Here is a 25,460-nt window from a genome sequence, read left to right as displayed (position 1 = left end):
AGGTCCTCTGCAGCTACGCTACTTTTATTTTCAAGCATCATCTATATCTTATGCTCGGACCCTGAGGACTCCCAAGGCTTTGAGTCCAAGTAGCACGTATCATCTCCTCTGATGTAAAATGCAATGGACATAAAAGCAGCACTGTATCTCTGGAAGAGCCTCTTTTTAAGACTAAAGTATAACATACAATGCTTACAAGTGAATGAGAATGTTAGAAAACAAGGCAGCACCTCATGTGTAGCAAAGGTCATGTACATGCACGTCTCCTGATTATCTCATTTACAATAAAAACACACAGCATTTACAATTTTCACTTCATCCAAGCAAAACAGCAAATTATTGACCATGGACAAAGTAGATCCGACAATGTATTCCCAGGTGTAACTGTTGGTAACTGTGGGCTTCCTGGAATGGTGTAGCACATCTAGAAACTGTTCATTTGACAGAAACATGAAAAATAATTACTTCAGCTTTTAGAAGATACTGCCTATGTATGCCCCATCCTCAAATTACTGTGAATTCTGCCAAATGCAAGGTCAGAGTATATCTGGTTATGATCTTATAGGTGCAGGTCCTTAATGCCTAGCCTAGAATTTTGGCTGTCTTCTTCAAGGCACATGATCAGATTTACATCAGCTATGATAAAGTGTCTCACCCAGCCTGCCAAACCACAGGCTTTCCATCAGCTTACCTTTACAGATGGTACCATTGCCCGTGTAACCTGGCTTGCAGACACAGTTGTGCCCACCCACGGTGTTGAAACAGAGCGCGTTTTCATCGCAGTTGTGCTGATTTGTTATACATTCATCATGCTCTGAAAAGGGAAACAAGAACAGGACGGCCCTGAATTTTTAAAACACAACAAAATTGAGGCTTTATTATAAGTGTCCATGTTGAAAAGAGACAAACACAGCGGTAGTTAGTGACAACAGGGCTATGTGAATGTGTAACCATGGAATAGCCAGGGTACATATTTTTAGCACTGCTACAGCATAATGGCACTTTTATTAACAAGGAGCCACCACCATTACATTTTCTGTGTGGGGTATAGTGTTCTGGTAAATATCTGCCAAAGCACTGGTTGGCATACTGAAAATCCATATGTTAGTTCTACTATATAATTTATTCATGCAGGTTTATCTTATGCAGGAGTCATAGGGTTTCCTTCAGAAAGCTGACTAATTGTGTGAGACACATGCTAGCTGCAAAAGATATGGTTAGCAGAAGGAAGGACTTCAAAACATATCCCGTTTTCCTTCCCTTCAGTGCATATGCAACACTTCATTTAGATGAAATAAAGAAGCAAAAAAAGGTCTGCCTGCTATTCAAGGGACTTTTGGCATGGCATGGCATGTCCCAGCACCAGAGTGTGATGGATGAGATGGCTGTGTCTGGCGACTAGACAGATATACTGGAAAATAACCCTTTGGGAAATAAATGAAAAGTCTCGATAAATATGATTTGGTGTTAACTTGCAATGCACTGTTTAATCTGAAACAAAACCCATATTGTCTAAGTGTGTACATCACTGAACATTTTAATGGTTTAGTTTGTGATTTTTAAGAAGTGGAAAATGCAATTTGAAAAGAAGACGCTCTACAGTGTGATTTCAAAATGCTAAATGAAATGCTCTACTGTTTTCAAAATGCTATATCTTAGTCTGTAGGCATCAGAATGAAATGTTTTTGTCTTCTGGAAATTTTCCTTACATTTTCTTTAAATCAACAGTATTCATCTATCCACAAATCATTTCAGACCCTTAAAATTTTAACTTCAGGAAATCCATCTGCTTGGGGAACATAAAGGCACTTAATTTTAGTCAGCACACATGGACCAACCTGAATGTGAGAATTTCACAGCCATCATTCTGCCTGGTTTTGGGAAATTTTATTAGTGCAGCTTATGCTGGTTCTGGCTATCTGACACAAACGTTAAATCTGGAACTGGGTGCTCTTTCTTCCCCAGTTTTGGGTATGTCACACTGCTTTCAATCTTCCTCTTTATACAGAGCTGGAGTCTGCACATAGCCCACAGAGTTGTCAGGAAAATGAATTTCTTAACATTTGCAAATCACTATGGAAATGTTCAACTTGCTATTTCAGTACTGGCCATAAACTGCAGTTGTATAAAACTGGCAGAGTGGCACATCTCTAATCCATCACTAGACGTAAATTGCCCTCTAGTAATGGCAAGTGCTTATTGTTTAAAAGGGGGAAAAATTTACCACCATGCAACTAATAAATTTTAAACACTTCACAAGTTTAGATAATTTTTAATTAATATTGCTGAGTGTTTTTTACTTTGTTTTTTATTCATACTTACCTAATATCCCTCTTCTAAACAAGGCTTTATGTGTTTCATACCACCAACAACGCTCTCCTCAACCCTCAGCATGGAGGCTCAGCCCTTACTGAGTTGGATCCTCACTGGATGCAGCAGAGCACAGGCTGCAGACCTCTGCCCTGAAGCATGGGATGTAATTACTTTGCTCTCAGCCTGAATAACTAAAATTGTTATTGTTCACCAAGTGATCTAGCCCCTCTAAAATCCAGCTACAGTATTTTTCTCTGACCTCCTAATATAGTGAAATCTCTAGTGCTGGCTGAAAGAGTATTTATGATAAATCAGTCCATAAAATAAAAGGCAAATAAAGCAATGACCATTCACATTAGGTTAAAAGTGTTATCTGTACTGTTATACCCTGGCTTTCTTAGTTTGTGTTATTATCATAGCATTTAAAAGCAGTATGCTATTTAAATGTTAAATATACATTATTGTCTTTTTTTTAGAGGTTCTGTATAACATACAACAGGAAAATAACTATGGAGATATGCAAAGCATTATGCACTCAGCAGGTCAAAATACCTTGCAAAGCCATTGCCTTGGTATCTCAGGAGATAGGGTATATACAACAGTACATCTCACTGGTAAACTCAGCTCAAATCACTGACTTCGACAAATTAAGCATCACCCTCAGTGAGGAAGTGTAGCCTTTCACCCTGTGTCTCAGGAATGCAAAAGCATTCCTGGCAGGTCTTTACTAGGGATAAGAGTATATTAGAGGACAGCAGGTGATCACAGACTGTCACACGAAGAGGAATGGCTCTATGGGAATACCTGGAACAGCTCTGCAAGCCCATCAAGCCGTTCTCAGTCAGGGCAAGAGATCTGGATTCTATGCCAACCAAACTTGCTACTGGTATTGCAGTAAAGCAAGGTATTAACCATATTAAAAACACCTTGCAGTACTGGGACATTGAATATCATTTGCACAGATGACTGTCACACTTGAGTGTGCCTGCCTATTATTCTGTCTCTGGGCTAAGAAAAACCACTGAGTCTTTTGATAGGAACCTTTCTTAAAGTGTACAGTATCAATAAAATTAACTTGCCACCAGCTAAGTAATGGGGCTTGGGTTCAAAGATTATTCATAAGATAATTCATAATTCAAAGAAGATTCAGAGATAATATGCCCAGTTTCCTACTCAACAGAAGAAACTTTGCTTTTTCTTACCCTCCTGTAAGAAAGATTCTTGTGAGCATTTCAGGAGGGTGGTCCAGAGCATAACCCAAACTCCATCGAAATAGCCAGAAGTTCTACTTCTGTCATTTTCTGTTCAAACTTCAGGTGTACTTCTATTAGCGATGCATGAAAAATGCATGTAGTCTGATAAATGACTTCTGGATTGAAATTTAAATGTCATTTTTCAGGAGCAAAATGTCTCAGAGTAAGGGGAAATTTTGTGATCCCATTAAAGGAGCAGAGGTGGAATAGAATGGATGGAATGGTAAGAAGTCAGCAAAAAAAAAGAATCAGGGTGTTTTACAGTCCATCTAGATTTGTTGTTCTGTAACATCTGAGCTTAGCTTCAATAACACAAAACATTTAAAGATAGTACTTCATCATATTCCTTCTTACAGTGGCACCTAACAGAGCCATCAGCCTGGCCTTCATGACTGGCTCTTTTATGGACCTATTAAAAAAAGGTTAAACTACACCCTAAAAAATACTGCACATCTTACTACATTCACTCTTCTAGCACATGGCACACTATCCACACTGATTTAGAGACCATTAGAAACAGCTTCTTCTAGAATTCCTTATTAATAAGAAGGTAGACTGTCCAGCTTTATTAAAGAATTAATCATTTGTAACAAAAAGGGTGGTGCTCTGTTGATAATTCTTCATTAGTTCATGCTTATAGCTTTGATTTCTTTTTTTACTTGAGCACTCAGAAAATCACCTTAAATGAGAAGGACATTGCAGAAACCGAGTTCAGCAATCTTATATATCAAACCAGGAGCTGTAGAAGCAGACAGGACTGGGCATTACAAAGATGGAGAAAAGCAATTTGTAAAAGAATCATTAAAGAAAACCATTAGTATGGTTTTATATTTGAAAACCAGTATAGAATATTATTTGCCTTATTTAGAAATGTCAGCACTGCCCAAATATATTTCTGATGCTGCAAGAAGCAGCACTGAGGTCATTAATTTCAAGCACATTTAGACACCATCTGACATACATTTACTGAAAGTTCTGTACTTATTTCAGTCCACACCATAATGAGGATGGGGGCAGGCCAGGTACAATAGCATTACAGAGGCAAAGAAATAAAATTACTTTTCTAGAGAGATTTTAATGATTAACAAACCTGAGTTTGCATAAATATCTTCTATAAACACCAAATGCATTGCTTTCAATGATTATGTCTAAAACTTTATTATCTAATATATCCAAATTTTTTTGCACTACTCAGGACTCTCTGCTCAACAGTTAAAATTCATAAATTTTCTGCTCTGTGAATTAATCGAAGTTTTAAATGCAGTATTAATATTGACTGCACTATCTCTGCAATGAGGTCTTTCTAGACAGAAAAAAAATTGTGACTACAAAATTTGCTATTGCTCCATGATAATAACAGCAGTAGCAGTAAATGTGTTTGAATGTTCCATTAAATAGTTCTTATTACACAGATGATTTAGAGATGCAAAACAATTATGAGATGATGCAATTAAATCACTTATACACATCTGGCTGTGCAGCAAATAGATCATATGTACACACACAAATACATAAACGTGTAGGTATATACATACATACATACATTCAGTAAGGGTAATATACTTCATTTTACTTTGGTTGATTTTGAAATACTACTCCAGAATAATCCACATGATTTGCTTGACAAAACTGTTGTTACTTCAGAAGAATATCTAGGGTGAGGTACTGAGTCCTAGGGAGAGAGATTGCTGGTATAAACTGATCAGGACCCACTAGATCCTGTGATTTACATCAGAGTGCTGGGTGTCTGTCTTATCAAGTTTCTTATCTGTGCAGAGATTCTTCCAGAATTTAGTGAATTTAACATGCTGCATGCAATGCATGTCACTTGCCTTCTTCTCGTTATCCTAGCACTGGGCAATATCAGCCCCTATCCTTCCTACACTGTATTTCATGACCAAAAATAAACCAAAAGTGATACAAATGTCTAAGGAAAAACAAAAACAAACAAATAAAACTACCAAAAAAACCCCAACAAACAGAATGCAATTCAATAACAAAAAAGAATGGCTGAGTAGCATCATTTAATTACGGGTAAAGAATATCACGCTGGCAGTTCCCCTAAACCACCATTACCAGGGTTAGAAAATAAGAACTTAGATCATACTTAAGGCACAGAAATGCACAAAAGTTCCAAAATACCTATTAAAATAAATGTGGATATGTAATAAATAAATAAATGGAAATTAATACGTATTAAAATTAAATTTAATTTAAAATAAACCTCTCCACTTGTAATATTGTGACACAATGCAACTGGTATTAATTTCTGCGTGAGAAACTTGTGGACCAAGATTAAACTAAAATAACTTGAATAAAGAGACTGTATTAGGTATTTTCTCCTTTTGATGCTTCTGTATTACTGAACCTAAATTCCTTTTGGCTTCTTGTCTCCTTCCCATTGATTTGGTATGGATCTATGCAACCGTGGTGACCAGCTGGCCATCTGCTGTGGCAGTGACAATAGATAAGAGTTACTTGATTGTCGATAGCTGACACACTTAAATGCCTACAGTTCATCTTAATTACAAGATTTTTTTCCACTCATATAGTTCAAGTACAAGACAAAAATTAGTAGTAATTATATGGGTAGTTTGGAAGACTTATTCCATTAAGATCATTTGGGAAATGACAGATGGTAAATTTCTTTAAGACTTCATATTAACTAGTTTAAATTCTAATTGGCAGGATTCCTTAAAGTCTCAGTGTATGCAAGCTATTTCCAAAGAGCAAATGCTGTAAATTTATTGAATTATACTATTTGCTGGAGCATGTCCAGAGAAGGGAAACAAAGCTGGTAAAGGGTCTAGAGCACAAGCCTCGTGGGGCACTGATGAAGGGAACTGGGGTTGTTTAACCTGGAGAAAAGGACCTTAAGTCCTTAAGTCTCTCTGCAACTACCTGAAAAGAGGCTGCAGTGAGGTGGGTGTTGGTCTCTACTCTCAAGAAACAAGCCATAGAACCAGAGAAAATGGTGTGTCAGAGGAGGTTTGGATTGGACATGAGGGAAAATTTCTTCACTGAAAGGGTTGTCAGGGACTGAAAAGGCTACCCAGGTAAGTGGTGGAGCAATCGTACCTGGAGGTATTTAAAAGACATGTACATATGGTGCTTCAGGACACGGGTGAGTGGTGTGACTTGGCAGTGTGCTAGGTTAACAGCTGGACTTGATGATCTTAAAGGTCTCAAACCAGCTCTAGGGAATCCTGCTCTAGCAGGAGGGCTGAACTAGATGAGCCTCAGAGGTCCCTTCCAACCCCTTACCATTCTGTGATTCTGTCTTTTCCAACCTAAAGGACTCTATGATACTATATCACCCTGCCCCTGTACTCAGCGCTTGTGAGACCACAGCTTGAGTCCTGTGTCCAGTTCTGGGCCCCTCAGTTTAGGAAGGAGATTGAGGTCCTGGAGCAGGTCCAAAGGAAGGCAACCGGGCTGGTGAAGGGACCCCAGCACAGATCCTATGAGGAGAGGCTGAGGGAGCTGGGGCTGTTCAGCCTGGAGAAGAGGAGGCTCAGAGGAGACCTCATCACTCTCTACAACTCCCTGAAAGGAGGTTGTAGCCAGGGGGGGGTTGGTCTCTTTTCCCAGGCAACTCTCAGCAAGACAAGAGGGCACGGTCTCAAGTTGTGCCAGGGGAGGTTTAGGTTGGACAGTAGAAAGAATTTCTTTACTGAGAGGGTGATCAGACATTGGAATGTGCTGCCCAGGGAAGTGGTGGATTCTCTGTCCCTGGAGATATTTAAAAAGAGACTGGATGTGGCACTCAGTGCCATGGTCTGGTAACTGCAGCAGTAGTGGATCAAGGGTTGGACTTGATGATCTCAGAGGTCCCTTCCAACCCAGCCAATTCTATGATTCTATTTTGCATTTAAATTACTATATTTGCATGTTAAGTTTTGGATTGATATTCAAGGATGCCCCAATTAATTTTTCTACAGACGTCTCTTAATTCAAATACAAAATGGAACCATGTTTTAATTACTCATACAGTTACCATCACAGTTTACCCTTAGTTAAGGCAGACATCATTAATTATTAATTAATGACCACCAGCAGCTGTCCTCAGTTCTAAGCTGGGGATATGGATCTCCCTACAGCTGTCTGATTATTGATAATCCTGTTACTTGACTGATTTTCACCTTCATTCACTCTCATATATCCATGGTGCTCTTGGTCCTCATTTTCTAACTCTATCAATCACTGCAGCCATAAACAACCATTTCTGTAGATCTATGTCCAGGATTTTCTAACATTTTTGTCAGAATTACGTTGATGATAAAAATAGCTCCAGTATGTGCATGTTCTATTGTCAAGGTCTGTTTAGAGACCATCCTGCTTTCTGAGATGCTGTTTCTGTCTGTAATTACTTAGTCCATTGTTCTTCAGGGAGAACAGCTGACATCGTCTCATCCAGATGACTACTTCTCTTTTATCTACTAGCTTATTTACTTATTCTGTATTTGGTGTTAGTATGACTTAAAAAAATCATAGTAAACCCAAGAAAACTGTAATGAAACCTTAGGAGAAAAATCCACTTGGTAATATGGCCAAAATCCAGTTTTACTTTTCATATCCATCATCCAGAAAGCTCCAGGAGTGCATCTTAGTTACACTACTAGGAAGATGTAACAGGGTATCTCTATCACTGGCAATTATTAATGCAGGATTAAAAGCAGCTGAGAAAAACACTTGCAAGAAAAGAAACATGCACTCATTCTCCTTGCCTCTGCCTGTGAGGCTAGGAGGGCTTTGGAGAAAGCTCCAAGGTGGCTGTAGCTCTGAGAAGACTCAAGACAGCCTTGTGCTGAGTTGGACTTCCCACAGAATCACAGAACTATGAGAGGTGGAAGGGACCTCTAGGGATCCCCTCATCCCCCACTACAGCAGGATCAGCCAGAGCACATTGCACAGGACTGCATCCAGGGGGGGGTTGAATATCTCCAGAGAAGGGGACTCCACAACCTCCCTGGGCAGGCTGTGCCAGTGCCATCACTCTCAGAGTAAAGCAGCTTTTTCTTATGGAACTTTCTGTTCCAGCTTGTGCCTGTTGCCCCTCTTCCTGTAACTCTGAGAAGTGTCCAGCTCCATCTTCCTTGCACCCAAAGAGCTGTTTAATTTCTTTCACAAAAAGACAAATTCTAACACTGCATGTCATGATGAAGTCCGTCCCCCAAACAGCTCTCATGTCCAATCATTAAGTTCTTTTCTCTGTAGGAGAACCAAAACCTTTAAGGTATTTTCTGTTCTTTACTAATGAGCAGAAGATCCTAGGACTAAAAATCCCTAGAGAAATATTGCATATAAATATAATTAAAAAATATGAGACATTCTAATCCTAGTAAATGCTAATTTATAAAAAAATTTACTCTTAGAAAATTTTCAACTTTATTTTTTATTTCACAACAGGCCTTAGTCTAAAGAAAATTATTTCACACACCAAAGTGTACAAGTGGTGTGTGCTTTTTTCCTACCCTTTAAGATATTTTTCTTCACACAAAATCACTTTTCTGTCTTTTTGATTATTTTGAGGGGGGTTTTCCTCCTAGAATGAAAGAATATATAACTCATATCTAGCTATAAGTCCCTTTAAACTGTCCACTAGCAAGTCCAAATTCTGTTTATCTCCTCAAAATAAAATATAGCATATATATATGTATATATATGTATATGTGCATAAACATTCCAAATGCTAATAATGAATTTTATGGTCCTAAGCAAGGTATACTCTCCTTAACTCGAAAAGCCTAACACATGACTTTAATGTTGACCAGCCCACCCTCCCTGTGCTATCTGCACACCAAGATGTCCATGTCAAGATACCCTGGAGCTCAGGGAGGCAGAAATATACTCAGTCTCAGCCACAACAGACAAATTAATTGGTAAAATATGCATTTCCAGGCAGGTTTACCATTACTCACTCCATCTTCTTTCACAGCTCTTTAGCAAACCATTTAAACTTTCTTGAACTCTCTTAAGTTTCACCATCTTCAACATGTGTTTGCATTTCTGATTTCCAGTTTCATGGAACAAGATATTTTTGAAAAATAATCACACTCCTCTCATGTAAGCTGCTATTGTAATATTAATCTGTGTTATTTCATGTAACATTCTGTGATTTTTTACACTTTTCAACCAGTTAGGCAGAGAGAACATATTGAAGAATATTTAGAATGACGACTGAAGTTAAAAAAACCCCTTAATTTATCTCCACTTTCCATCATGTCTGCCATTGTCTACATTCCCTCTTGAACAGAGAAGTTTAAGGAAAGGATTTTCTAAAGCACTGAGCATATGCCTAACTGTTTTCCCTAAAGGAAATCTGTAACTCCCACTGATTTTAGGACTGTAAGGCAAATGCAAAATGATTTTGAAAATCCTACACCTTAAGAAATTTCAGGTCTGTGACCTTGTCACCCACTTCTTTCTTGCCTTAACTCAACCTGATCTCGTAATATCTTGTCTCTGTTGCCACTGGCATTTAAAAATAAGGTTTATATCTTTTAAAAGGTTTTTCATCATGTAGGTTTTCTCCATAAATTCATTTTATCTAGCCAGATGCACTACTTGTTCCTAGGTAAACCTTTTTAAATTCCAATGTATACTGTATAAGAAACCTCCCAGTCACTGCTGATAAACTGATATGTTCAAAATCTTCTATTATGTTGTCAACAGTGACAAGAGCAAATTCCACATCTGTAATAGTGCTCACTATGTTATTGCTAGCAGAACAGCTAGACTAGAGCTGTGCATATACTATTAAAATTTCCTCAGCCAACTGAAAAATGTTCATTCTACTTCTTCTAAATTATTTAATTTACTGTTTTCTTACTAGAAGGTTCCATGTTACACAAGCCTGCCACCAGCAATACATACACAATAGACATTTGGCCTCCATCCTACCCATATTTCTGTTATAAAAAGAAAGCAGAAAAGTAGCTCCAAACTTGCTCCCTGTCCTCCTGTTTCACTTGTAACAACTTACAGACCAACTAAATAGCCAGAGGGCTCCACAAAAACAGTTCTGAACATCACTTTTTCAGCACAGAGTTAACAGAAGGATGGATATACATTGGGATAGGAGGAGGATGTCTCAGCAATCAAGTACTGGGCAGAGGTGGTTTGATTAGGAAGAAAGTCTTTACTGTGAGGGTGGTGAGACAACTGACCAGTCTGCTCAGAGAAGGTGTGGATGTCCCATCCCTGGAAGTGTTCAATCCAGGTTGGATGGGGCTTTGAGCAACCTGGTCTGGTGGGAGGTGTCCCTGCCCATGCAGAAGGGTTGGATCTAGATGATCTTGAGGGTCTCTTCCAACCCAAACCATTTTATGATTCTATGATAAAATACAGACATACTCAAATTTCTCTAGAGACAACTGAAGCCCCTCTTCTATACTTTTTGTATAGCATCATGCCAACTCATTCCATGCCAGCTCATTCCTGGAAAACCAGTTACAACACATTGCACCATTATCAAGGAACAGTTCTTGTCAGGTAAACAAAATGAGAGGCATCACAGTGGTGGATGGAATGCTCCTGCTGTTTTGATCCTGCTCTTGTCTGCAGGAATCTAGAGCAACGTACCAAATCATAATATTAAGAAACAAGTGATTTTCCTGTTGTCTCATCCAGCAGGGAGATTTCTTAATACATGACATGGTTCCTCTTATTTCCCTGGTGGTGCTGTGACACAGGCAATCAGATGACTCACTGGGTATCAAGTAGGGCAGCACTATTTTTGATAAGAAAGTTGTAGTTCTTCATCTCTATGGGGAGAGGAGGCCTTCTTTCAGTGTTGCTCACCTGAGGTTGAACAAGGTTTTCTACTTGAGAATGGGGAAAAAAATATGCTCCAGTGGTGGTAAAGCAGAATAATATTGATGCCTTGCACTTAAGTCAATCTTAATAGGGTCTCTAGTGATGCTCCTGGTTTTCCATAGGGCAAATCCTCCCTGACACTTGACAGAGACACACCAAAACAGCACAGCAAAATTTATCCATCACAAACACTGCACCTAGGATGTCTTCCCTGAAAACAAAAGCACCTGGGGAGAGAGCTGCAGCCACAGCATAGATTCAGGGAAGAGCTGACACACATACCCAGCTGTGGAAGCCAGGAAATGCTCTCAGCTTCTGCAGTCCTGACATAGCCCTTGATGTCAGGAAATAACCTTCAGAGATGTCTGCACTGCTTCTGACAAAAACCAGCACAGTGTAGCAATGGAAATGCAATTAAAGTGTCTTCTACCTTCCTTCCCCCCCCTGCAATGGTATGAAACTGGACACCAGGTGACTTTCTTGTTTCATGCACAGATTTTCTAGCCCACATCATGCTCATGTTGCTGCAACTGCTAATGCCAGCTAAGCTTACAAGTAATTATTTATTTATTCACATAAATAGACACTTATGTGAATTTTATATTGATGAATAAATATTTGCATGTGCAAAAAGCATCTTAGTAAAGTTTACATATCTGAAAAGTTCTGCCATCAAATTTGCTGTCCTATTTAACAACCCCAGGAATTGCTCTAAAAAGCAGAACTACAGATGACATTAAGTCTACAGTATTGTTAAGGTCTCAAATACAAAACATGAATTTAGAATCAAATCACTGAGTTAAGAAAAAAGCAAATCTTCACCTGGTATTCCATTTTTCTAATACTACTGTCAACCCAGGATGGGTTCACCTTTGTAATCTTACTTCCTACATATGTCTCCTATTTGTAAAATTTAGTATTTAAGCTGAGATGTTTGAGGACTTCAGACTAAGGTGAAGCCAACTCCATGGAAGGTAAACCATGTGAATATACACAGGGTATTCAAAGTAGATTAGAAAAGCTGTTCAGGCTACCACCAGCCACAATCTCTATTTACCTTCCAAACATTAAAATGATGTTTTCATAAGTTAAGTTAAATTCTACATCTCTTTCCAGCTTCTGAAAAGCTATTAACAAGGTAATACCAAGCATGTGCACACTCCAAATTTATTAAAAACACAGGAAAATGTTAAAACATATTACTCTTGATGGACCCCCACCTTTCCAGAAATTCTTGAAAAGAATTGCCCGTTTCTACCAATTTTGAACAGTGTAAAAGCTTTATTTATTTTATTTTTTTAATGCCTCATCATTACAAGATTCTACTACATTCTGCTACAGGTTTCCAAACCCTAAACATCAAAGTTAACATTGTGTGACAGTTGGTATGTTCCAAACTCATCACATTTACTGGTCTGTAACAGGGTAAATGACACAATTACCTGCTGTAATTACTGTTGCTGACAATATATTTTCCCATGTGATTGATCTGTGTGACTCAGAGCTGCTTATCTTTGGCAGTCCAGTCCAAATCTCCATTTCCATGTGACTTGGACATTAAGTTAGGAAGTATTTACAAATTAGTTCCAATATCTGCCAAGACAGATATTTGGGAAAGTATAAATTCGTCTTTTATTGCATGATTAAGCAGTCTACCACTCTAATATTATTTTGCATTAGAAAATAAATATTCAGAATGAAATTCTGTTCCCCATTTAAATCAAATGCACGTTTCTTTTACTAATATATTGGAAGGGAAACACACTGAAACAGGTAAAAAAATGAAGGAATAAAATGAAAATAAATAAGCACATTGACATTTTCACAAAATGCTTATTCCTAAAACAACAGATAAGGTAAAAAAAAAAAAAAAAAAAAAAAAAAAAATTAGGATACTTAATTCTCCTTGCACTCTTGTGACAGTTTCACAGAACTCCTACAGAAAACAACAGTGACTTTTGATTTTGAGTGAGTTAAAGGCTCATCAAGATAACTGACTGCAAGCATTTCCCTGGAATGCTATACCTTTTTACTTTTAAAATATAAAATTGGTACAATTCCTTTCACTGCTTCTCCTAAAAACATAATTCACATTATAAGAAAATATTCCAGCATATAATGGCAGAAGTAAACAAACACAGTCTTTTTAAGATGATTTGGAAGCTTATCAGAGAGAAAATATTCTCCCAAAAAACCTCCTACAAACCATTTAGGTAGAGCAGCTCCTATTTCATTGCTAAACTTGTTGACAGAACTCTTGTTTTTCAAGAGAAACATCAAGATGTTCTAAGGTTTTTTGTTATTTGATGGGGAGGGCCTCAAGTTTTGCACAAATGACTGCACAAATTGTATAAGGGCCTGGTTTCAAAAAAGTCAGTTGAATACCATTTCTGAAATAATTTCAGTTTTCAGTTTCCAGTTCAGCTTTGAAGATGATTCAAAAGCACTAGTGTTTTCTTAAAATAAAATAAAATTTTTAAAAGACAGAACAGTTCTTCATATAGAGAATGCCCTCAGGAAAAATATCAGATATCTTCTACAGTCACAGTACTTTCAGAAACACTGCCTCACAATATGTAACTTCACTCACAGAAGTGTCATTTCCCCCAAGAACCATGTTTAAGGAGGCACAGCAAAGCCAGCAATGCTTCCCTTTTTATCAATGTGACTTTTAAAATTAATGATGATTTGGCCAGCCAGCCTTCCTTGAGGCACCAGCAGTAAAAAACCCTAAGGATGGGTTCCAATATATTTTCTCAGGAGGTGGTATTTATTCCTTCATGTTGGCCCACTCTTTCTGACTGTTTTGGAGTGGTCCTGCCAATCACTGTCTCCTTTATTCATTTAAATGAGCTGGCAAATACAGAAGGAGCAAAGTCTGGAACGGAACATAGTTTTAGACAAAACTAGAAGGGTAGGAAAAACCATGAGTTTATCTTCCTCTCTATGCATTTGTGCAGGGTCAGCCACAGCCTGGCTGCAGAATCATCAACACATTTCAGTGTAAATCAGATGTTATATGCAGAACTTTAAAAAGAAGCCTTTCTTTGGGATTACACATAGGAACACAGGCACCAGATGTGTCAGTGTAGTGGATAAGCCCAATATGTTTGCTCTACACTTTACCAATGCATTTCAGGGTATATTTCAGTATAATTGGCCATGCAAAGCAGGACTAGCAAGGACACAATGCCTGCTGTGGCCAGACAGTCTGTACCACAAGTAAGGCCACTACCCAAACACGTGGCTGGAAGAGAGGGTTGTAAGTCAAAAGGCTACTTGAATTTTTCTGGCTGTAGAAATCAATTTCTAATTTGAAGAAGAAGCTTGATGCAGTGACGTACATCTGGTTTTGTGAGCTGAGAAACATCAGTTCAAAAGACTGACAAAAGGGAGTAATATTGATAATGATTCATTGCACAGACATTCCTAGGAAGGACTTGTCAAAGAAGATGACAAATACTAAGTTATACTGACTGACAGTACAAAACGTGAGTTCATGAATCAGTCTGCCATTTAGCATAAAGTAGGTTAATCTCTTATAAACATTTCATGAATGTTGTTTCAGAAGTCAATAATTACTGGACATACCATGTGGCACGCACTGGGAATCAGATTATAAAGAATTAAAAGCTTCCTTGCTCACAGATTGTCTCACCAGAAATAATTCAGGGATTCCTATCTGTCAGAACAGGAAACTTCCATATTCACTGAAAGGAAAAACTTGCAGATATGGTATTAAAAGAAAAGGTTCTGAAGCCCTGGACAAAATTTTAAAAAGTTATGTCCTGTCTGGACAAACAGTTATCTTCTTAATCTCTTCCTTTTCTTACAACTGTGTTCTCTTAAGACTGGAAATGTCTTTCAGCAGTAAAACACAAGCAGACGGACATTATATCCATGAACTTCCAGCTGCATCCAGTACCCTTAAAACTGGCTAATTTATATCATGGCTTTAGGTCACCCTGACGTTAGTGTGAACACACAGAAAACTCCTGACTTCAATACAGTATTCTCTGAAAATCTTAAAAAACTCCACTATTTCTTTTTTAAAAACTATCTTGTTTCAAACAGTAACTCCAATCTCTTAGTGACCTTGGCTGGAGTCCCTCTGAGAACAGGCTACACTCTCCTGGCATGAGGCAGCCACCAGCTGGCTCAGACACGAGAGATCTGAGCTCTCCAACTTCCTTCACTTCTGGCTCGGTCAATGAGACAGCAGCAGATTCCCATCTCCTGAGCCAGAAAGATCCTTACAGCTTCAAAGAAAGTGTCCTCAAGGCTACCTACTGTGCTCCCTGATCTCCCCAGTCTATCTTTCACTGTCTGATCATCCACAGAAGGATGGGCCAGGGGAAGCCCAGCTGTGAAAGGCTGTCATGTTGTGGTTAATGAGTATCAGCCATCCTCTCACTACCATCATCCTAATTCACACAGTTCACAACTACCATCCAGTATTGGGATGAACAGGTGAAGAAGTTTTGACCAGACAATACCCCATGTACTCTTCAGTCTCTATTACTCAAACCCTTCAAAACAAAAATTGCAGCTGTTTTGTTGCTAGTAATTCTGGGTACACTTCAGTTCCAGATAAGGTATCTAAATTCAGGTGCCTACGTCTGCATTATGGGCAGGATTTCACTGCATAAACACATGTCTAGCTAACTCTCTAACCTGGTACCACGTGGCTATCCAAAACATCAGCAAAGGCTTTAACATGAGTCTCTACAAGAAGACTGTAAAAGCATTTGGAAAGCAAGTGGGACACACCACGGCATCTAAAAAGGCACTAGACCTACAGCTGGGCAACCAGATCTTGCTATAGGCATCTAATTTCACATTTCAGATGGTGTCACCTACAGACCTCAGAAGGTGTAAAATAGATACTTAACATGGGGTTGAGTTGCCCACAGATAAAAGACTCACACCTGTGGAAAGAGAGAAACTATTCTGTTCACACACAGCAGAACTGAAAAAGCGCCAAGACCTACAAGGTAGGTCTTGTGTCAGCTCTGCTAATCCCACAACACTGACTGCCTAGAACCTGTAAATAGACAACTGAGCTGGATCCAGACTAATCCTTGACCTCTGTTGATTACAATGTGATCTTAGATAAAGACATCTACATTGGGGTGTCTTAACTGCAAGCTGAATTCCACATCCTGTGTCAACTTCAGTAAAATCCTGAGATGAAGAGTCAACATAATTAGCTATGGAAATGAATAATTCCTTCAGTGCTGTATGGTTTGTTAGACTGTCTAATTTTACAATATACACTGTTAATTTTGCTACGTCTCTAATTTCCAATCACATTGTCATGACACAGCACATAACTGCATTGTAGAAGCTGTCAAGGGACACTGGGTGCTTGAAAGCTGCAGAGGGGTTCAGAACACGGAGAATTAGGAGGTACACTGGGTGCCTGTTAAAATACTGTGAGATAAATATTGAAATAATTTTAATTTTTTTGAATAGTGCTATTTCAGAAATTTAACATAACAGAAAGATCTCAGTCTCTTCTGTGTTACTGTTTTAAACTGTGTTCTCAAGTTGATGCTTGATAATACCTTTTAAATACTGAAAAAATTCCTCATCATGATGAGAATGCAAAATATACTCCATGTAAAAAAAAAAAAAAATAAATTCTTATGTTCTGCTTCTGCAGCAAGACAGATTTTAGACAGCATACAGAAGCTGTAGAAATGCAAAACAGTTAGAGACTTGTTACTCACAGGACACCTTTTACCATCCTCCATTCCCAAGGCCAACAGGGAATCCAGCCATATAATGTATTGGTATATGTATTATATATATATACTAAAAATAAATATAATTGGTAAAATGATTCTTTCTGTTAAAGAATTAAGCATCCAATACAGATGATTATACATTTGTATCTTTGTCAAAGGAACACATTTTCTATTTATCAACTCATACATCTGTATCTTTGTAAAAGGAGTACATTTTTTATTTATCCAGTCAAATCATATTCTACCAAGAAAAATTTTAAAGTGTGTTGGATTTTGATCAGTTGAGAAATCAAACCTGCCATAATTGCATAACCAGATGAACAGTTGTTAAGAACTGAGTGAGTAACCAAGGAGGAAATGGGACCTAGAGAAGTATCCTCTGGGGAAAAAATAAAAAAAAAAAAAAGATCTCACTTGAAGTTAAAACAGCCTCCAAAGTTGTCAACAATAACCCCATTCAATCCAAATAAAGCATAAGTAAGTTCTGTTGTATAAGATAGAGCAGGTACATAAAAATGACTTGTGCTGTTATCTTAGTAATGCAGTCGCCTAGCAACAAGCTCAGTCTGAATGATAATTCCTTTATTAGCTTTGTGAACTATCTTACAGCTAGAAAGTGGATATTGGACAGAATTTATCCTCAGAGAGGATTGAGAGCTTCAGGTAGGCTGACATGCTATAAAGCAGATGTAAGAAGCTGGTCCAAGTAATGAAAATCGGAATCAAATAGGGTTTGAGTTAAAAATGCTCTGTGCCCATAAGCTGGTTTCTGAAGTGTTTATTACTCACAGGAACCCTGATGGTGTAGCTGGACAGTGTAGCTGGACACATTGCCTCAGTGAATCTGAGTTACACCATGTGTTAATGTATGTGCATGCATGTTACTCCTAACACAACTGAGGGGGGGAATCATCGTAATCAGAGCTGGAAAAGACAGATGGCTCATCTTGTCCACATCATTACAAAGCCAGAACTTCATGTTTTCTCTGGTGGTTTGCTGACTACAACATTTCCTTAATCAAGCTGTAGTATGTTGCTCCTGTGATGTTACAACAAGCCCCTGTCAGTATGCTTGTTAATTGCTCTGTCCCTTGCACCATGCTGCACAATTATTCTCAGCCTTTCCTTAAGCGTGGTCAACAAACTCAGCTGCTGTACAAGCTGCAGAACTTGATGAAAACTTTAAATGTTGCTGATTTCATCAAAATAAGCCAAGGGAAATAAACAGGAAATTAGCTTTTTTATTGTCATTGCATCTCATCTTATAATATTTTCAAGTAAAAAAGCTGGTATACTATAAGCATATTAATAATCTGAGATCACAGACAATTTTTTTAACTTCTTTGCAGCAGTTGTGGGTAAAGCATATACAGCAGTGCAGAATAAAGCTGTACCTCGTGGCCTTATTTATTTACTTATTTAAATGTGGCCTCATTTATTAATGTACTAAGCACTACCAGCTCTTGTTATCCTTAAGATGACTTGTGTATGCTCCTGTGTATCTGAAAAAGCAGCCCAAATTTATACTGTGAATTAACTGAGGACAAGCATGGAGTTTACAACACAAAACAGGATGACTTCATTCACCTCAGGATTACATCAGTTTTACAGCAGCTTTCCTCCAAGGAAACCCAAGACAACCCTACCACTCTCAGAACAGGCTGGTGCAGATACTAAAACGTAGCCCTCATTCCTCACATCTAAGCTAGATCTTATTCATTTTAAACAAGGAGAGACATTCCCTTCCAGTTCTCAGAACTCATTTGTGGGAACTGGAATGTATAGTTGGAACAAAACCAACTAGTAACACATGATAGAGTAAAATACCCACACTTGACAGCTAGCTGGAATCTGTCTCCTACCAATGTCAACGGGTGCAAACTCATCTCCCACCTCACGTCAGAACCCATCAGTGAGCCTTTCCTCAATATCCAGAATAAATGTATCACAAGTCCAGAATCTTACCTGACCTGTGCCCTACAGATTAAAAATGGATTTTACCTTCAGCATCCTCACAAGCAATTAAACAGAATTTTTAATCAAGTATCCCTGCTGTTAAACATCACTTCTGCTACAAAAGAGGAAACTTCTCAAACTGCTGATATCTCAAACAATTGATGGATTTACAAGTCAAAAATAATGCAGTGAAAACTGCACAGAAGCCCACAGGCAGATGCACTTTTATGAACTTGAGTTTCTATATGTCAAGAGGAATCATTCATCCAAAGTATGTCAGAGTACTATGTTAATAAAAAAAACATGTGACAGGGAGTGTATTCACCCCCTCAAAAATGGTGCTATCTTCCAAGAAGCAGAGGGTAACAACTGGGCAGCTAGCAAACCCCCTGATAATCTAGAAGTCTGAATCATAAACAGTGTTTGAGCTGTGTTATTTCAACAAAATCGCAGGACCCTGTTAATGGCATTTCAAGTCCATGCAGATACCAGGCTCGTGGTTCTCAAGTGGGTGAATCTCTGCTTGAGGGATAAGGATGGGCTCCATTAGCATTGCAAAAGATTGTGCCTCTGTTTCCTCATAAGCATGCTCAGAAGACTTACATTGTAAACGAAGAAGGAAGGAAGGAAAAGTGAGACCCAACCTTTGCCTATATACTATATTTAAAAAACAAACAAACAAAGAAACAGCAACCTAGATGTGAGTTTATCTTCTGTTCAATAGGAGAGTGAAAATTTGGCATTTGCTCATATAAAGCAGATATTTTGTCAGATGTACACAGCTAATACTGAGACTTCCAAAGATGAGGAGGGAAGAGAAAAAAGTCTCTAAAGGTAGACCTAGTTCCTATTATACTTTTAACTCCTCGTGTTCAAAAGCAGTGGAGAAAGTCTGGCAGTTTTAGAATTTGTCTCACGGTCTCTGGAAAACATCATGAGCCTGTCATCTCCTGACCCATGGCCAGCAAGGAGACAGAAGTACTCCAGATATCTTTCTTTAAATTCCTTTTTTCACTGACACACATACAAACACGAATCCAAAAGCCCCACCATGTATCAATACTTAGAGAAGTCCAAAACCAAAAAGTATCCTTCTTATCTGGGTACATCTCCACTGGCATTAGCTGAAATCCCATAGATGTGCAGGTTGTTCATAGGCCACAGCTATCTACAAGAATAAAGTCAAACAGGAAGGCTCAGAAAGAACACAACTGTGATTACTCTGGGCAAAGCAAATGTAAAATAAATCACAGTTGTGTGGCCTGCCAGAAAACCAAAGTGAGTAAAATATAATGGCTGCATAGGAAAAAGAACACAAAGATAGTTGAGATGGTATCATCAAATTCATGAGCACTGAACAGATTAAATGTGACTATCTGTTTTCCATACATCATTACCAGGTACAATTTTTTCAAAGTCACCCCACAATATAATTACAAAGCAGGGTATATGGGTCAGAAGCAAAAAATATCTGTAAAAAAAACTACTGGTCACTGATCTGCAGTGGTACAGACCATTCCCCCTGCATTTTTCCCTTTACTACTGATACGCCTCAAGTTATTATTAATTAGTATTATTGTTATTATAATTCCTACTTTTGCACATTCATCATCATTATATGGCTAAATGTGTAGTTCTCTCATTAAATCTTTTCCATATGTCAAGTCAGTCCCCCCAGACCCTTAATTATTTTAATGCTGGTCTTGGAATTCCTTCCAATTTGCAACAGATTTGTGATTTAATTTGATTTGAAAAATATGCAGAGCCACCAGTATTCCAGAAAATTAACATTTCAGGTGCCACTCAACTTGCTACCACCATGCTTCTTGGCAGTTTATGCAGAAACAATTATTAGGCTTCGGTTTACAGTGAGAGGCTATTGCAGGAAATAATTAAATGTTGGTGAATGCATTGACAGCATTTTGGGGAAATTGTTGCTAGAAAAATCCCTGAGATACATAAAGATTTGGAAAGACTGGGGCAGAGGTGGGGGGAGGCCTAGCAAGTTCCAGCTGGATGCACCCATTTCAAGCCCACTGAGCCCAACACATCTTTCATTGCTTTAGGTTTGCCTTCCACATGGAGTCAAAATGCCCAAAGACCAAAGCAGTCCATCTATTCCAATAGTTCCCCTCATTTCTGAAGAAGGACTTCATCCCTTCCATCTATTTAGACTGTGCAACCACACCACATTGAAGAAAAGAATCCCTGCAAATCTTCCCACCACAGTCATGGTATGTTATATAAAAATCCTTCATAATTCTCTTTAGAAGTCTGAAAGTAAAACCAGGAGCACAAACATGATAGCACCAGTCTGCAATACATCATAACAGCCTCACAGACTTAGAATCTTCTCTTATTTTGTCAACTCCTTTGGCTTCTAAGCTATTTCTTTCTAAGAGAAAGTAGTAGCAAAAATTCAGCAAGACTTAAAAGTGAAAATTAAAAGGACAACATTGTCTGTAATGGAAAATGGTTGGGAAAAAAGCTACAAGTTCTGCACACTATAAAAATGGTTATGAGAGCCTAGCTTGGCCAGACCATGCTTGGAAGAAGTAGGCCATGATTTGCAACATGCCTCATCTACTTTTAATATTTAATCAGTTAAGACTTCATCAGTTAAGACTTTCCTGAGAAAGAACAGTGCAATTGTAAAATCTCACTGGTGTCAGGGCACAAAGAAAAAAAAAATAAAGAAGGGTGTAACAGGTAATTCACTAAATCCCATACATGGCAGCATGTACAGGCATTATTCTGGTTTATACACTCACACTGTCCATACTTCTTATGTCCGCCTTATGTTCAGTCATTTACCATTTTACCCAGACCACACCTCCAGGGAACCAACTGAGGACACCATCCCCGGGCACCCACAGGCACCCAACACCTCCCTCTCCAGTGCCACTAAGTGGGAAACTCAAAACGGTCCCTAGGGAGGGATTCTCTGGAAGGTTCACATCACCCGTGTTACCTTTCCCACACCACCTCAGGGATTCCCACCCACAGGACAGGCTCCTGCCTTATCAGGTTGCTCAAGGCCCCATCCAGCCTCTATCTGGAAGTGTCCAGGGCCATACTGGATGGGGCTTTGAGCAACCTGATCTCATGGTAGGTGTCCCTGCCCATGGCAAGGGGGTTGGAACAAGATGACCTTTACAGTCCCTTCCAAACTTAGCCATTCTAGGACTATGACCAAGGAATCATGCACTAAATCCTACAGGATCTTCTTCCTTCTGTTCTGCTTTTGTTGGGTTACATAGAGAGGTGAGTGGCCCCAAGGCAGGAAACTAAAGGCCTGTGCTCAGACTAAATATGACTTGCCATCCACTGTACTTATTCAAACCTCCTCATTGTTACAGCCAAGTGTGAAGAGGGAGATCTCATCTCTCATTTCCTAACTTCTCCTTTTTCCATTTAGAAAAGAAAAACATAAAATACAGAGCATGAAAGGATATTAAAGGATTTGCATTGTGCTGTTCAGAGCACGGCTACCAGCTGCAGATCATGCAGCATCCTGAAAGACTAGAGGCAGCACTGGTTGCATCTTTGTTCCAGCAGGAAATCTTTATTTTTTCCAATCAGAAAACAGCCCGTGCTTTTTTGTAATCCCAGGCAAAGTAAGGATGGAAGTGTTACTATTCCAGAATACTAAAGCATTCAGATTAATCGTATCTAACAGTGATAGTGTACCATACCACTACATATATAAAATTACCCCAGCAGAGACTCATGCCATTTTCTGCCTTCCCTCTCCCAGCATTACATTTCAAGCCCTGTGAAGCGAAGTGGAAGAGGAATGAGATGATACCAAAGTAGGGAAAGCATGGTAGCCTAGGGCATATTTTTTATGCCTCTAATTTGCAGTTTGTGCACCCATTTGGCATATGGGCGCAGCTTAGGACTCATCTCCCTTCCCATAGCTATGATTGATTTCTGAACATAAAAATCAGTCATGAACAACAGATTTCTGTGTAAATACGATTGTCACTAACTCAATCTAACCCTGCATGCCTTGCTTCCAAGATGAATACAAATAACAAAATCTGAAACTGATGTCTTCATTACATCTTTTGTTGCAAAAATCAAAATGTAATTCAGTTCTATTGTAAAACTTGTAATAAACATGCCAGGAAGAAAGAGACTTGAGCTGTTTTGGAAGCAGCTATATAATGTCTGAATCAGTCTTTTGTGCCCAGGCCTCTGACAGAGATAGATAGCACAGATTTCTTTTCAAATGTCTCATACAGGAGAAAAGCCTTTCAATGTCACTGATTTTATGTCTCTTTTCTATTTTGATCAATGACTGCTAAATTATATATGTGAGCATAGAATGGAACAATAAGGCATTTTAAGTTAGTCTGCCAGCAAGCTGCACGGACATCACTCACATCATAACCTGCCTAATCAAGGTTCAGATATAATTTTTCAGCATTTCTTTCCTTTGCTTCAGCTGTCCTGTACAAACAGACACATGAGTGCCAAGCAACAGAACATTTTCTTCCTGCTTTGTAAGATTCTCCAGGATGTGCTACCAGAGCTTCTAGTCCAGTTTACAGTAAGTCATCTATTTTATGCACAGCTATGGTTCCATAACTGCATTCAATTACACAGCATTACAAGACACAGTGTGACCTGAAATATATCTTGAAAATTTAACATTTAGCAACACCCAGGGTTAGTTCCTGCTTGTTTGCCTTATTCTTGTTATTCTTGAACTGGATTAAAAACCTGCCTCCTCTTTAGTTTCAGTGATATTTCAGCTGGGTAGTTAAACCCAGAATAGCCAATGAGGCAAACAGAGACTTGCCAAGACCTTGAAATTCTGCAGGAGGCAAAAGAGAGTTGAATGACTAAACATAGTTACCAACACTGGGAAAAACAAAAGTGTGTCAAATAACTCTCTGTGTACAAGTACTGGGATATTTGAGAGGAATTGCATACTATACAACCACTTCAAGGCAAGCTCTGGAGCCTTTGGTAGTTTTTGGAGGATGCTTGCAGTACCAAAGTGCCCATAAAATGGTCAGGATTGCCTTTGCACACACAAGATGTCCATGTAAAGCTTCTGAAGCACGGCTCTTATGAGCAGTTGTCAAGAGGCATCTTTACAGCACCCCTCTGCAGTAGCTGAGAACTGATGCTCTACAAGCTGATGCTTCCACTTATCTCAAGGAAAACAGAAAAGAGCAATGCAGAAGCTATGTCCTATGGTACCCACTTTTTGCACGAGTTACACAAAGCAGACACTATAAAAGGGTATGAATGCAAAGGTATTTTACAGCGTCTACAATAAATCTGATTATTTGAAGAAAAAATAAACATAGAACCCCAGAAAATTCTCTTAAGGACAGTGCACAGCCTTACTTTCACAGACACACCAAATTAACAGGGTACTCTTCACAAAATCTTTCAAACATATCTCCTTAATTTGCAGAGCTCTGTCTCTTTGGTCTAACATGACTGCTTTTCTCCTTACTGTCTTGCTTTTGAGCTAGATAAAAAGGCTTGGTCTATGCACTTAAATTGAAGAACTAGCACTGCCATGACACAAAAAACACAAAAATTGAGCTTAACTAAAATAATTCCCAGCTGCAGTCGATTGGTTACAGACCCATGACACACAGTGTTCTGGGCAAGGCAAGTTGGTATCTGGATTCTCAATTATTTCTACATGCTGCTCTCTGCAGTCATAAAAGGCAGATTAAATTGATGGACTTAAGCAGGGCAAATGCAAGGCTGGCTGACACAGGTTGAGATCCCTAACACACTTGATTCTCTAAACAAAATGTATTTGGAAAATACTTTTCCTTCTCAAGACCTAGATATGATTTTTTTAGGAAAGTGTCATTAAGTATTCATTTAAATTAAAAACAAACAGAAAAAAAAGACAATAAAGGAAAGTGTAACAAGTTTTTCTTGCAAAATACTTGCTTTAAAATATCACAGTATGCTGTAAGAGAAAATCAGACTTATGAAGAGCCACTTATAGCCAAGCACAACAGCCCAACCTAAATGTATGTCTGCAGGTCAGCAAAGTTCTGACATTATCATCCTAAACTCTTTCCCACTGTTACTTTGCACTCTTCTATTAACATACACATCCTCCAGCAATGTCCTTAAAACGTGGTCTGCACTTCTTATAGATCCAACTTTTGCTGGTTCTCAGAACAGAGTTCTTCAGGAGAGCCAATGCCAAGCAACCTCCTCAAGTAAAATTTCCACAGATTCCATGTTAAAGCCACAGCAACAAACCTCTCTACTTGTATTCCCTTCACCTCTTAGTTTCCCATCTGTGCAAATGGGTGCATACAAAAGTCTCTGAAATCAAGAGCTTTCAGTAAAACCATTCAAGGGAAAAGAATATGCTGAG

The 25,460-nt window shown here is 38.6% G+C and overlaps 1 protein-coding gene across 1 annotated transcript in view; it reads right to left on the bottom strand.

The window, feature by feature from the left end:
• Window positions 1-25,460, bottom strand: part of NELL2 (neural EGFL like 2) — a 148,656-nt gene that overhangs the window by 43,492 nt on the left and 79,704 nt on the right. Inside the window, exon 14 of the mRNA XM_071733559.1 lies at window positions 692-814. Coding sequence (XP_071589660.1) covers window positions 692-814 — 123 coding nt within the window. The remainder of the gene's footprint in view (window positions 1-691; window positions 815-25,460) is intronic.

This window comes from Heliangelus exortis, chromosome 1 (genome assembly GCF_036169615.1).
Source record: "Heliangelus exortis chromosome 1, bHelExo1.hap1, whole genome shotgun sequence".
Lineage (NCBI taxonomy): Eukaryota > Metazoa > Chordata > Aves > Apodiformes > Trochilidae > Heliangelus > Heliangelus exortis.
The sequence above is the reverse complement of the archived record's forward strand: the minus strand, read 5'-3'. Positions and strand labels throughout refer to the sequence as shown.